This window comes from Pseudophryne corroboree, chromosome 9, assembly GCF_028390025.1.
Source record: "Pseudophryne corroboree isolate aPseCor3 chromosome 9, aPseCor3.hap2, whole genome shotgun sequence".
Lineage (NCBI taxonomy): Eukaryota > Metazoa > Chordata > Amphibia > Anura > Myobatrachidae > Pseudophryne > Pseudophryne corroboree.
In genome coordinates, this window is record NC_086452.1 from 329,991,803 (window position 1) to 330,007,552 (window position 15,750).

The 15,750-nt window shown below is 43.6% G+C and overlaps 1 protein-coding gene across 2 annotated transcripts in view; it reads left to right on the forward strand.

Annotated features, from left to right (window-relative positions):
* The window catches only part of CSNK1E (casein kinase 1 epsilon), a 121,518-nt gene that overhangs the window by 101,519 nt on the left and 4,249 nt on the right, over nt 1-15,750 (forward strand). For both annotated transcript variants that reach the window (XM_063940545.1, XM_063940546.1), the window contains exon 9: nt 5,367-5,506. In XM_063940545.1, coding sequence (XP_063796615.1) covers nt 5,367-5,506 — 140 coding nt within the window. The remainder of the gene's footprint in view (nt 1-5,366; nt 5,507-15,750) is intronic.

A 15,750-nucleotide genomic window follows, 5' to 3' on the forward strand; every position in this document is an offset into this window, starting at 1 on the left:
CAATCTATCTGCAGGGAGACGATTCGGCGTCGTGAATTGGATAATTCTGACAACAGACGCAAGTCTCAGAGGTTGGGGAGCTGTAGTTCAGAGTCATCGGCTCCAGGGCCTCTGGGCAAATCACGAAAGATCGCTATCCATAAATGTTCTGGAACTCAGGGCGATTTACAATGCTCTAAGACAAGCAGTGTACATGTTTCGTTTTCAGACTGTTCAGGTGCAGTCAGACAATGCGACGGCAGTCGCATACATAAACAAACAAGGAGGAACGAGAAGCCGCATGGCAATGCGGGAAGTAGCTCGGATCCTCAGATGGGCCGAATATCACCAGGTGATATTGTCGGCAGTGTTCATTCCGGGAGTGGACAACTGGGAGGCAGATTTTCTCAGTCGTCGGGATTTTCATCCAGGAGAGTGGGCATTAAATCCAGAAGTGTTTCAGATGTTGATCCAGAGGTGGGGTTACCCTCAGGTGGATCTGATGGCATCCCGCCACAATCATCAGGTGTCACGATATGTGTCCAGAACGAGAGATCCAAAGGCAGTGGCGGTGGATGCTCTCACAGCCGCGTGGCCGTACAGCCTCGTGTATCTGTTTCCACCGTTTCCGCTGCTCCCGCTGTTGCTAAAACGGATCAAGAGAGGGTCCGTCACAGTCATACTAATAGCGCCTCATTGGCCTCGGAGGGCTTGGTTCTCGGATCTCCTCGGGTTACTCGCAGACGATCCGTGGCCACTCCCACTACGTCCGGACCTGTTACAACAGGGTCCGTTCCTTTACCCCGATTTAGCGCGGCTGCGTTTGACGGGGTGGCTGTTGAAAAGGCCATCTTAAGAAGAGAGGGCATTCCTGAGTCTGTTATACCAACCATGGTACGAGCTAGGAAGCCGGTTACGGCAGCTCATTATTACAGAATCTGGCGTACTTATATAAGTTGGTGTGAAGCTCGGAAATTTCCGACATCATCTTTTAATTTATCCCGTCTTTTGTTATTTTTACAGATGGGGTTAGATGGAGGACTACGTCTTTCCACACTAAAGGTGCAGGTATCTGCGTTGTCAATTTTCTTTCAAAGGAAATTGGCCTCGTTGCCGTCAATACATACGTTTTTACAGGGTGTAAAGAGGATACAGCCTCCTTTCATTCCACCTACAGCACCATGGGACTTGAATCTGGTTTTAGATTTCTTACAGTCCGATTACTTTGAACCTTTACGACAAGTGGATATTAAATTTCTCACTTGGAAAACGATTTTTCTTTTAGCCTTAGCTTCGGCTAGGCGTGTTTCAGATCTGGGTGCCTTGTCGTGCAAGTCACCGTATTTAGTTTTTCATGATGACAGAGCGGAACTTCGGACGAATCCCGCTTTTCTACCAAAGGTAGTGTCGTCTTTTCACATCAATCAACCAATAGTAGTTCCTGGGTTAACAGGAGATTCTGGAACGTTGGATGTGGTTCGCGCATTGCGCATCTATGTATCCCGAACGTCTACTGTGCGTAAAACGGATACGTTGTTTGTTCTCTATGATGCGGCTAAGAGGGGTTGGCCAGCCTCTAAGCAAACCTTATCCAGATGGATCAAACTGACCATACGTCAGGCTTACCTTTATGCTAGGTTACAGCCACCTACTTCAGTAACAGCTCATTCCACACGTTCTGTGGGAACGTCATGGGCAGCGAGTCGTGGGGCTTCTACGACACAGCTTTGCCGTGCGGCTACTTGGTCTTCAGTGCACACGTTTGTGCGCTTTTACAAGTTTGATACTTTCGCGGCATCAGCATCTAGCTTTGGCCGTTTAGTGTTACAAGTGCCAAACAGCTCTCCCACCACGGAGGAAACTTTGGTACATCCCAAGAGTACTCCAGTGACCCCTAGTGGATGATAAAGAAAATAGGATTTTGGTACTTACCAGGTAAATCCTTTTCTTTGAATCCATAGGGGGCACTGGACGCCCACCCAGAGCAGTTTACCTGTTTTAGGAAGTTCAGTGGTTCTTATGGTAACACACTTTCACGACTGGTTTAAATTTAACAAGGGTTAATCAGTTATGGTGTCAACTGTTTAGTTGTCTGTTACGTTTTGTGTCAACTTTATTGTTGTCCGTGAGATTATATGTAATTCTCCTTTGGTCAATCTCTCTATCGATCCTGTTCGGCTCAGTAAAAAACACTGAAGTGCTCGAGGATATGGAGGGGAGGAGTAGTCTCAAAAATTAATTTATTCAGTGCCTTCTTCCGGTGGAAGCCGTCCATATCCCAAGAGTACTCCAGTGCCCCCTATGGATTCAAAGAAAAGGATTTACCTGGTAAGTACCAAAATCCTATTTTTCTATAGAGAACATGTACCCCCCACTCACACTGGCGTGCATACAGGGGGGTTGGCACTCTTGTTTGAAATAATAAGTGGGCACATAGTTTGAAAGAGGGTACTTTCATTGTTGTCTGGTGGTCAGTATCCAATTGCTTACATTAATTTACCGCTCTGCACTATCTGTCTAAAATAGCCCAATATTATTATCATGTTATACAATTACAGTGCAGTAAATGACATGTTTTCAGTAGACAATGCATGGGTCCTGGAACTTATCCCATGTGATATCTCGCAAAAACGGGTCTCTGAGGGCTGCTTATTGGGGATTCTGAAGCTTAGTCCCCGATTAAATGTCGGTGGGCAGAGTCTAATTGGATAGCCCTGAGGGAAGCCATTACCATGGTTAATTGGCTATCTCACAATGTCTCAAAACAGTACACAACAAATAAAATTTTCCACAGATGTGAGAGAGAAGCCTATATCTCCTCCATTGTGTGTCCAATAAATAAAGGGGTCTCCTCATTTAATGCGGTACTATAGATCTTCTAGCGTAAAAAAAAAAAAAAGTGATAGATCTTGTTGGGCTGCCATATTATTTCTACACCTAGCGAACATTTAAATCAACACAGTGAAAACTAACAAAAAAACAAAGAGCTCGATAGATAGATAGATATATAGATATACAGGTTGAGTATCTCTTATCCAAAATGCTTGGGACCAGAGGTATTTTGGATATCGGATTTTTCCGTATTTTGGAATAATTGCATACCATATTGAGATATCATGGTGATGGGGCCTAAATCTAAGCAAAGAATGTATTTATGTTACATATACACCTTATACACACAGCCTGAAGGCAATTTTAGCCAATATTTTTTATAACTTTGTGCATTAAACAAAGTGTGTGTACATTCACACAATTCATTAATGTTTCACATACACCTTATACACACAGCCTGAAGGTCATTTAATACAATATTTTTGATAACTTTGTGTATTAAACAAGGTTTGTGTACATTGAGCCATCAAAAAACAAAGGTTTCACTATCTCACTCTCAGTCAAAAAAGTCCGTATTTCGGAATATTCCGTATTTCGGAATATTTGGATATGGGATACTCAACCTGTATATATAAATGGGTAGATAGGGTTCGGCGCTCAGTGTTGCTAAGAAATGGTTAAAAGCCAAAAAATATTTATATGTATAAAATATATTTAATATATATGAGAGTAAAAAAAGGTTTACACAAAAGTACATAAAAAGAACATAAAAAACATACAAATGTGGACCAAGATAATCTTAAAAGGATAGGAGATCAACTTAACTTTAGAAAACAGCAGGGGGTTAGTGCAGGAAACCCAACACGTTTCGTCTCATCAGACTTTTTCAGAGGGTATATATATATATTCAGGAATAATGAAGGAAAGCGCCTGGGTAAAACTAATAGAACACGAAGGTAGGAAGGATTTTCTTTTTAGAAACCTTTTATACAACACACCTCATCAATGGAATGAGTGGCAGCTATAGTACAGTGTGTGGATAAAGATAAAAAATGAAGTATATAAAAGCGCCTAATAGTGTTGGTGAAAAAGTATGTGCATTCAGGTGTAATAAGTTATAACAATAAGTAACAACTTAGCTTTGAATAATTTCAGGCTGATGACTCTTAGAGGCAGGACATGTGGAGAAAAAATGAAAGCAACATAGTGTGTACTGTTTTTTAAAAATAAACCAATCATTTTTACAGCAGCTCAAGAATTAGGAATTTTTGCTCATTCCAATAATTTTCAAGAGAGCGAGTTAAAAAACAAGCAACAACAATTTTAATAAACAAAATCCTGCCACAGATGCAGGTAACCAACATACAAAAGTCTAAATAAAAACAATTCATAAATCCGTAAATGCAGGTAGCGCACGTACAAGATTGAGAAATAAAAGCGGCTTATCTGTCCACATGAAGAGAGTCCAGAGAGTAGGCACCAACTCTCTGTTTTACAAATGCAAGTAGCAGACGTACACGGATATAATTAAAATAGGCAGTTCATCTGTGCATAAGTATAGGTAGCACACGTACAGGATTGAAAAATCAAAACAGCTTATCTGTCCATATGTGGGGAGTCCAAGGGGAAAGTAGCAGGTCCCTGTCCCAACGCGTTTCGTCCTATTGTTTGGACTTCATCAAGGGGATAATGGTAGTGGGGACAAACAGGAAATTTATAGTACTGGTGAGTGGTCACATGTCAAACATGTGGGTGTGACATCACTTCCTCACTCTGGCGGAATGAGCAGGAGACTGCCTGCAAGGATCAGCCCGTTTCTGGAAGGCTCTGGCAGCCTCTAATCCACCCACTCTGCCCTCTCTCCAACGTCACTTCCTCGGCCTCAATATATATATTCATACATACATACATACATTTATACATTCATACATTGTATTTTACATTTTTGGTTACAATTTTATCTTGGTTGTTAGGAGCAAATGGAGTAATGGTATTCTGAGAAAAACATGGTGGGTTCTGCAGAAAACAAATAATGATATTGATGTTGGAATGTGATGAGCAAAAACATTTAAAAAAAAATGAGAACTCTCCAATAGAACACAATTTTGGTTTTCATAATAAAACAGGACATTTTGCATCCCAGTAATCTCAGCATAATGGACAATGTTTTGTTGGTAATAAAAGTAATTAGTGCTGTGTAACAGATGTGTGGCATAACTCTGATAATGGTCTGATCACAAAGTGGGTGAAAACTCAGAGACAACATTTCTGTCTTGGAAATTGATCCAACAGTCTCCCCTCTACAAGCAACACTTGGCAAGTTCACATTGCTGCAAACTGATAGCCTCTTGAGTGGTGGTAAAAGTAAATAATAGGTAGCGAGTATAATTTTGCACTATGTTTTTCAGTATCATGTTCTTGTTATAAATTGCCCAAGCATGAATGTTGCTCTTAACCGTATCATACAGAATGATTGTATGGCTGGAATTCAATTCAGTTGATGCATACTTAATGTAAATTGTTCCTGTTTCATTTGGCTCTCCTTTACATTCCAGGTAATACCTCTCCTCGGGCAATCTCACGGGTGGACAGAGAGCGCAAAGTCAGCATGAGGTTACATCGGGGAGCACCTGCAAATGTCTCTTCTTCTGATCTCACAGGGCGACAAGAAGTGTCACGGATTTCAGCATCACAGGTGAAATGATCTTCTTCATTACTCCTTGTGAATCTTGAAATGGCCAAGACAATTCTATTTATAACCCATAACATGGACTGCAGTGCTGGAAAAAAACCATCAACCTCTCTTCAAATATATGTAGACCCTGAATCCTGTCCATTGATACCAATATAGGTGTTGCATTTAAGTCCATCTTTCAGACTGATCTTGTGTTTCCTCATGCACCATAGTGGAACGCATGTGTCGATGGGCCATTCAGAATTGTACAACTCGTTTGTACCTGCACTTGTTACTGAAGAGGCATAAGTGGGTGGTAATGGGTAATGTGCACAAAGGCGAAGTTTAGTAAGTGCATGCATTGTAGATGGAATTGCCACCTAATCAGACTTGTGCACACTCCGAGATCAGTCTGATTTCTCTTGCACCTAGTATAGGTCTGATGGTCATGTCTGCTATGAAACCAAGTCTATGCATACACCTCTGCATACAGCTACCTATGCACATTTAGTAATGTGCGCACAATCCGGGTGCAGTTGTGGCCGATTTCAGTGCAATTCTGAATTGACTCCATTGTCTATAACACTAAGACGTTGCTGTGTAGAGAATGTGCTATGTGTTTTAGCAGATTGTCAGATCTTTTTATTGCAATCTATGTTTAGAATCGGGAACCGTAATTAAATGTCATGCAAACATACTAGCATTCAATGGGTTGGGGCTGTAGTGCTGGCGGTCGGGATCCCGGAGGTCAGCATACCGACCCTGGCCACCAGAATGCCAGTGGGGTGGGGAGGGGGGGGGGCAAGCACAACGGAGCCCCTTGCGGGCTCACCACACAGCAGGCTTGGTGGCTCACTGTGCTCGACCACAGATTCTCTGTCCACTCTTTGGGTGTTGTGGACACCGACAAGTGGGAATAGCCCCTGTTCGCCAGCATTGCGGCTTGTGGCATTGTCAGCGGTCGGGATTCCGGCATCTGTATCCTGACCGCCAGCATATAAACTGCATCCCCATTAAATATGTTACTAGTTAGACTACATTTTGAATATGGGCTGTAGTTTTGGGTAATGCAGCTTATTATGTAGATACATTTTGAGGTAAAAAAAAAATAGTCTAAAACATTTTGTACCAAGGACCATTCAATTGGATGGAAGGGAGTGTCACCACAAGAGTATGAAAGGTGGCATTCTTACTGCTGGAGGTGTTATCAAATCTGAAGTTATTGTATTTTATTTATGTTTTTTTTTTTTTTTTTTTTTTTTCTCCCCCTCCCCCTTTGTGAAGCTAAAATGCAACTGCCACGCTGGAGTTTTTGTTCTGCGGCCAATTAAATTAGACAGTCCGGCCAAGAGCATCACCCCTGGCATAGGCATTAATAGTCCTCCTTGTTTGGACCTCCAGAGGGTGCAGGCAAAAATCAGGGCTCTAAACCCAATTCAAGACGTGACTCTTTACAGGATTATCTAATTAAATTGGTCTGAGCACTTTAGCCACAAGTAATTGAATCTCCCTATTAGAATTTGGCAGGTTGAATTAGATGGTATTATATTTTTGTTTTTATTTCTGCTTTCCTTGCCATATGTCTAACAGCCTGCTTTTATACAGCGAGCATTTTACAGTAGTTATCTTGCACAACTTACAGCATGTCTTCATACGTATACCGTATACACTTAGTACAGGCCCTACCTGCTTCTTTATAATTTGGTCCTGTGACTTTGTACACAAAGGGGTGACGAGTCACATTCAAATCGGGAACATATTGAGAAGGAGAAATTGAGTCTTTTGGGTTATGACATTGACGCAGTAATAATTTGAGATTTTTATTTGAACACAGCAACATAGTCCATGTGTTTACGTTAGCCTGTTTTGTTCAGCGTAGGTTGCTTTGACCAATATGTGTAACAACCTAGACTGTCTCGCTTAAAAAATGCTTCCCAGGCCCCATATACAAACATGTGTTCTTCCACTGAGATCTAAGCTGTGACTAAGCATCTACAAATTAGGAATTGCTAGCTCATTAGCCTCATGCTTTAAAGTTGCATCTCCAGAGAGGAAGGGAAAGACCTGTGACCGACACTGGTGTTTGCTGTGTGAAAGAGAAGGTCTAGTGAGACTCACTATTCTTATGCCACAGTGCCTCTAGTGGTAGAGCATGTCTTTGACATCCATGTGTATGGTATTGCATGGTACTGTAATCCATGCTAAGCCAGCAAAAGACATTTAAAAAGCAATTTAAAATAATAATAGATTAGAGCTGAATAAAAATATCCATCCCTGTAAACGTTAGAAGCCTCACAATAAAATAAGGAGATTTATGGTAGATTTACCATTGTTAAATCTTTTTCTGCGAGGTACACTGGATTCCACAGGGAATAACATTGGGGTGTAGAGTTGGATCTTGGTCCGAGGCACAAATAGGCTAAAGCTTTGACTGTTCCCAGAATGCACTGCACTGCCTCCTCTATAGCCCCGCCTCCAGGCACTGGAGCTCAGTTTTGTTAACCAGTCCAATGCAGTAGCGGGTAAGACAGATGGTAGATGTTAGTCACATAGAACCACATTCTCACGACAGGAGAAGGGACTAGCGACTAATGCCATAGAAACCCAAAGAAGCTAAGTGCGTCAGGGTGGGCGCCCTGTGAAATCCCGTGTACCTCGCAGAAAGAGATTTAACAATGGTAAGTCTACCATAAATCTCCTTTTCTGCAGCGGGGTACACTGGTATTCCACAGGGAATAACATCGGGGATGGTCCTAAAGCAGTTCCTCATGGGAGGGGACGCGCTGTAGCTGGCACAAGAACCCGGTGTCCAAATGAAGAATCCTGGGAGGCGGAAGTATCAAAGGCATAGAACCTGATGAATGTGTTCACAGAGGACATTGTAGGCACCTTGTACAATTGTTCTGCGGACGCGCCACGGCGGGACGCACAAGAAGGTCCAACCGACCGAGTAGAATGGGCCTTGATAGCAGCAGGAGCTGGGAGCCCAGCCTGCGCATAAGCTTGTGCAATCACCATTCTAATCCATTTAGCCAAGGTTTGCTTATTCGCAGGCCAGCCACGTTTGTGAAAACCAAAAAGTACAAAAAGCCACATACAAAGATTTTTCTTTGGAAGATAGACCAGAAGAGGTGAAGGCTGGAACCACAATCTCCTGGTTAAGGTGAAAAGATGATACCACCTTAGGCAAATAACCAGGGCGAGTTCGAAGAACAGCCCGGTCACGGTGAAAAATCAGAAAGGGTGGACAACAGGACAAAGCGCCTAAGTCCGACACCCTCCTAGCAGAGGCAATATCCAACAGAAATACAACCTTAAGCGTAAGGCATTTAAGGTCCACAGACTCAAGAGGTTCAAATGGAGACTCTTTCAGGGCATTTAAGACTACAGAATGATCCCATGGAGCCACAGGAGGGACACAGGGAGGCTGAATCCATAGAACACCCTGAGTGAGAGTGTGAACGTTAGGAAGAGACGCAATTTTTCTCTGAAACCACACCGACAAGGCAGATATATGAACCTTGAGGGAGGCCAGACGAAGGCCCAAATCTAGGCCTTGCTGTAGAAAAGCCAACAGTCTGGAAGTTTTGAAAGTATATGCATCATAATTCTTAGCAGCACACCAGGTGAAGTAAGAATTCCAGACCCTGTAATAAATCCGAGCCGAAGCAGGTTTACAGGCTTTTCAACATAGTTTAAATGACTGCCTCAGAGAATCCTTTTGCTCTCAGGATTGATGCTTCAAGAGCCACGCCGTCAAAGCCAGTCTCGCCAGGTTCCGGGTAGACACGAGGGCCCTGAACGAGGAGGTCTGGGCATTGAGGAAGTAGAAGAGGATGCTCTATCGAGAGTCCCTGCAGGTCTGAGAACCAATGCCGTCTGGGCCACGCTGGAGCGACTAAAAGTAGTATTCCTCCTTCTTGCTTGAACTTCCGTATTACCCTGGGCAGGAGTGACACTGGAGGGAACACGTATGGCAGCCGAAAGTTCCATGGAATTCCCAGTGCGTCCATGAACGCTGCTTGACTATCCCTTGTCCTTGCTCCGAAGACCGGAACCTTGTGATTGTGTCGCGATGCCATCAGGTCTACATCTGGTAGGCCCCACCTGTCCACTAGGAGTTTAAAGACTTCGGGATGAAGACTCCACTCTCTGGCATGCACGTCCTGATGACTGAGGTAGTCCGCTTCCCAGTTGATGACTCCCGCAATGAACACTTCTGATATGGCTGGCAGATGGCGTTCCGCTCATTGGAGGATTTTTGACACTTCCATCATTGCTATGCGGCTTCGAGGGCCGCCTTGATGATTTATGTAAGCCACCGTGGTGGTGTTGTCTGACTGTACTTGAACAGGCCTGTTTTGTTCCAGAGGCAGGGCCAGTGTCAACGCATTGAACACTGCCCGCAATTCCAGAATGTTTATCGGGAGGAGAGATTCCTCCCTGGTCCACTGACCCTGGAGAGAGTGTTGCTCCAACACCGCACCCCAACCTCGCAGACTGGTGTCCGTTGTCAGGAGGACCCAGTTGGCGATCCAGAAGGGACAGCCCCTGCTCAACTGTTGGTCCTGTAGCTACCAGCTCAGTGACAGACGAACCTCCGGAGTCAAGGAGATCATTGGAGACCTGATCCGATGAGGCAGGCCATCCCATTTGGAAAGTATTAACCTCTGCAGAGGGCGGGAATTAAATTGAGCGTACTCTACCATGTCGAAAGCCCACACCATGAGGCCTAGTACTTGCATCGCCGAGTGTATCGACACTCTCTGGCGAGAGAGGAAGCATCTGATTTTTTCCTGAAGTTTCAGGACCTTCTCCGGAGACAGAAACCGTCTTTAGCTGTGTGTGTCCAGCAGCTCCCCCAGGTGCACCATGCTCCGAGCAGGGACCAGCGAGGACTTCTTCCATTTGATGAGCCACCCGTGGGCTTGTAGGAATTGGATCGACATCTCCATTTGACTTAGGAGGACTTCTTGGGAGTTCGCCAGAATCAGCAAGTCGTCCAGATACGACAGGATCCTGATTCCCTGACGACTGAGGAAAGCAGCCATCACAGCCATGACCTTGGTGAAAATCCGAGGTGCCGTGGCCATTCCAAATGGCAGAGCCTGGAACTGAAAATGAAGGTTGGCAATAGCAAACCGCAGATACTGCTGATGCGAAATGACAATAGGTATGTGCAGGTAAGCATCCTGTATGTTCAGGGATACCATATAGTCCTCGGGATCCATGGCCAGCACAATAGAGCGCATAGTTTCCATACGGTATTTGGACACTCTTACAAACTTGTTCAATGATTTAAGGTTGAGGATAGGCCGGAAAGACCCATTCGGTTTCGGATCTAGAAACAGGGTCGAATAGTATCCCCTGCCTCTCTGGGACAGAGGTACCGGCACTACCACTCCTGTTTCCAGGAGGGATTGTACAACCAGGTGTAGAGCTTGCGCTTTCAACGGATCCTAGGGGACTACAGAGGGGCGTCTCTTGAAAGAGATTGTGTACCCGTGAGAGACATCTTCCCGCACCCAGGCATCTGAAGTGGTCTTTAACCGGGCCTGGCCGAACTGCAGAAGTTGGCCTCCCACCCTGGGGTCCCCCAGGGGGAGGCCCGCCCCATCATGCAGCAGGCTTGTCTTGTTTGGAAGCAGGCTGACGGGCGAGCCAGGATTGTTCAGATTTGGGCTTAGTGGTTTTGGAAGTACAAGCCTGTCTCGGGTACGCCTGACCTTTTGCTTTACTTGGTGGTCGAAAGGAACAAAAAGTGGTACTCTTAGCCTTCTTAGCAGAAGCATTAGTACTTGGGAGAAACGCAGTCTTGGCCGTCGCCAAGTTAGTCTCAATCTTATTCAGATCCTCCCCCAACATGATATCTCCCTTTGAAAGGGAGTACCTCCAAGGTCTTTTTAGAGTACAGGTCCACTTTCCAGGACCTCAACCACAGAATCCGGCGAGCCAGGCTAGACGTAGCAGATGCCTTGGCCGCCATGACCCCTGCATCAGAGGCCGACTCCTGAATATAGTGAGAGGCTGTGGTAATATACGACAGATATTGTCTGGCAGTGTCAGAAAAATCCTGAGGTAGCTCATCCTCAATTGCCTGAACCCATGCTTCAATTCCTTTTGCCGCCCAAGAGGCAGCCATAGTGGGTCAATGTACAGCACCGGTAAGAGTATAAATAGACTTCAGGCATCCCTCCACACGCTTATGTGTCGGTTCCTTCAGTGAGGTGACTGTGGTGACAGGCAGAGTAGATGACACCACAAGACGGGCAACATGAAAGTCCACCGGTGGGGGAGTTTCCCACTTGTTACTCAACTCCGCAGGGAAAGGATAACAAGATAGCATCTTTTTAGACAGGGAAAACTTCTTTCCTGGAGATGACCAGGATTCCTAATGTATGTCAATTAAAAGGTCAGAATGCGGTAAAACTACTTCAACAACCTTCTGACGTTTAAACTTATCAGGTTTCTTAGATGTAAAAGGGGGCTCAATGTCATCATCAATTTGGAGAATCAGCTCGATAGCCTCCGCAAAGTCAGGACCATCAATCTGGGTTGCAGATTCCTCATCAGAAGCTGTATCATTGTCTGATGGATCACTATATTCCCCATCTTCATTGGAAGAATTATCCGAAATATTAGTGGATTGTGAGGAAGAAATGGACCGCTTAGATGACCCCTTGGACCCAGATGGACGTGGGTGGATTTTTGTTTAACCAAAGTCTGATTTTACTTGCTGTAACTGGGTAGACAAAGTATCCGCCCATGGCGGATTAACTACAGGGACAGTATGTGGCTGTAATGGCACAGGAGGCCCCACAGGGGGCGTGAGACGCATTACAAGTGTAGTCAGCATACCTGAAAAAGCTGCCCAAGGTGGGTCCTGATTGACCACAGGTGCCACAGACAGACTGGAAGATGTATGACCCCCAGCGCCTGAACCAGCAGCTAACACTTCCCCCACTGGTGAATCCGTGATGACAGCACTGCATGATGCAGAAGCGTCCGCGGATGTCTCACCCTGTGTAGCAGACATCATATGGGATGTAGCCTTAGAACATAATTGTACAATATAGCCAGACAAACACAAAAACCAGCAAATAATCCTCTGTGTTTTGTGACATTAAATACAGAGCACAGAGGGTTTAAGTGCTGTGGGGTGACTGAAAAACACAGTGAGAAATACAAACCGTATACCCTGTGTAGCACTATATATTATATGAGACCCTGATGCACCTAGTTCACCAGGGTACAGAATATAATGATAGCAAATGTGTGATACACAAGAGTGGAATCCAAAAAGCAGCTACAGGCACACTCACACAGGTACAGTGCAGGAATTATCACATATAAACAAAACTGCACTGGACCAGTGATTACATGTAGGTAGGTATGTATGTATGTATGTATACAGATATAAGAAAAGAAACAACAATTGAAGCGCTGTACTACCAGAATCTTAAAATTAAATTTATTTATCCCACCACATCCTATAATAGAAAATATACATACAATAAAAACAAAAAGGACAAAAAACACACACGGCCGGTGTCAATAATAAAATATTACAATAAAAACACCAACAATGAATTATTAGTCATATAGTTGGGGAATTCCACACTTCTATATAAGAAGTAATTAATTAATTTGTATTTAATCAGGGTAAAAGAATCACCCCAAATACAACTATTGAAAAATATCCAATCTTAATGACCAATATTCACTGCTACCATTTCGGATCTACAATAATTCATTGAGCTTCTCAGCGTAATTAATGTCAGACACATTAGAGATACATAATACTCCGACTGCTATTATTCAATTTACAATTCTTAGAACAGTGATTCATCTAAAATTGAACTGCTATGTTAATCTTTTAGTGATTATTTGAATCCTCCATTTAGCCTTATACTTTCTTAACTCAAGTTCAATTTGCTTCAGAGTGGTTGATTGATATAAATACTTTTGCCACTGTTCTGATTAGTGGCTGTGATCCTTAAATAATTCCAGCAGTCTCCTCCAATAGGACTAATTGAAGCACAGTCCATTCACTAAAATCCAATCAGCTCTCACTGGTGGATTTAATCAACACTATTATAATCAGCTCTCACTCAGATAATTATTAGTCATGAATTGACCTTCTTTCATAAGTCCCGCAGAGTTTAATAATTTATTAATGAGAGTCCATGATTACTGTATTGTATTCAATGTATTCAACATTTTCAGCAATCTATATCCATGGTGTTAATGGCTAAGTCTCAAGCAGATCATCACCTCTTATATGGGGTGTGGGGCACAACAATTCAACGGACCTTATTCTCTTGCTAATGCAGTTAGAGCACTCCCAATGGAACTGGCTGTTCTCACCGTAAGATGTTCCCTCCTTGGAGCCTCAGTAGATACGTGCCGCAAGTTAGTCCATCGTGTCCCCTCAGAGTGTTAGCCATCAGAACCGGACCCGTGTGTTCCTTCTCAACGCGTTTCTCCGCCTGTATTCTCGGCGGCTTCCTCAGGAGAGTATTGAGAATATTACACCTCTTAATTTCAGCCTTTTTAAATCGCACCATCTGCGCGCGCTTCCCGGCGCGCCGCTACGGCCAGCCCACGTGACCATTGCGTTCCATTTATCAATACTTCCGGATGTAGTCATGGTAACTCGGCGCATAGTGATGGTCTATGCGTTCCATTTCCTCAAGCAACTGGGACGTCATTAAATAGTGTCCACATCTCTCTGAGTAATCATTACCCTAGAGATATAAACGCCCAGTAGTCCTGGAGATATTTTCCCATCTGATTATCTAATCGAAACCACTCCGTTATCACAGATTTTTTATCATAAGGAAGATTCTATCGCAACAAGGCTTGATAAAAGGTCTATATTTTTACACACACCTTCGTATATTCCCTCATTTAAAATAACTGTCGGACATGATGAGACATATTAAAAATATATATTCTAAATTCATCTATAACACCTAACCAATTCATTAATAATTGATTAACACTAAATTAAATATACTTAATTTATATTATTTTATATCCCTTAGATTATTATCCACGATGTCACCGCAATTTAATAATCTATCCAATAATTACTCACACTTTATCCTATATACCATATATAAGTATAAGGTTAGAGACCATCAAATAACCCGGTAATTCCGTATTTATTCCTTTAATTTAATCACACTCACTATCATATCATTATGATTAAATGACTTCATACCCCTATTATTCATTGAATAATTCAATGAATAATTCATTATACCAAAGGACAACCTAACCCCAATAAAGAGAAGTAACCAATACATTAATAGATATTGTTTAGCTCCACTGTATCATTTAGACCTTGTGGTGTTAGTGTTCCTAAACAAAAAATCCAGTAAGCCTCTCTTTTACACAGGAGACCAAACCTATCTCCTCCTCTGTTTGTTTTCTTTATTTGTTCAATCCCAAACATCTGGATATTGTGGATCCCCCCCATTTCACATTAATATGAATGTATAAACTATGTTTTCTTATTTTATTATTAATGCTTCTCTTGTGCTCCATTAACCTGATGTGTAATGTTCTGGTCGTCCGACCTATATATTTATATTTTATTTATTGTATACAGATATAACTGCACAGTAAACACTGGATGTATATCACAGAATACTTGTACTAAATATTCAGATAGCAGTACACTTGTTCTTAACGAACACTGTCTAAAATGACATGTAGAATACTTAAGTGTCTGTACATGGCACAGCGCTGATGATACAGGCGGATTTACAGAGGAGACGGTGCCCAGCAGTCCCGGAGATCAGCCCAGCTATGTAATAGCTCTAAAATCTCTTCAGGCAGTGAGGGAGAGAGAGAGATGCAGCTCCAGGGCGGGAACACCAGCAGTAGATGGCACCCTCAGCTGGGGGAGGGGCTACAGGTCAGCGACTTATCCCCTCTGCTGGACTTCACCACTGGGTACTATGGAGCCTTTTGCAAACGGAATTTAATAAATCCGACCTGTGCTCTTTGCCCTGATGGGTATAGTGGGGTCCCTGTGCGACGGTGTCCACGCCAGCGGCGCGGTCCGTCTCCTGGGACCGCGACCGGATCGCAATTTACCTTACCTCCCTCCTTTTAGTGCAGCCACGCGATCCTGGAGAATGACAGCGGTAGTGTGCCTGAAAAAACGGTGTCTCCCCACTGCAAGTACTCTGGTACTAGGCCACGGGAGTATGCAGCGCCGCTGAGGGAGGTGGTGGAGCCGCAGCACAGCATGT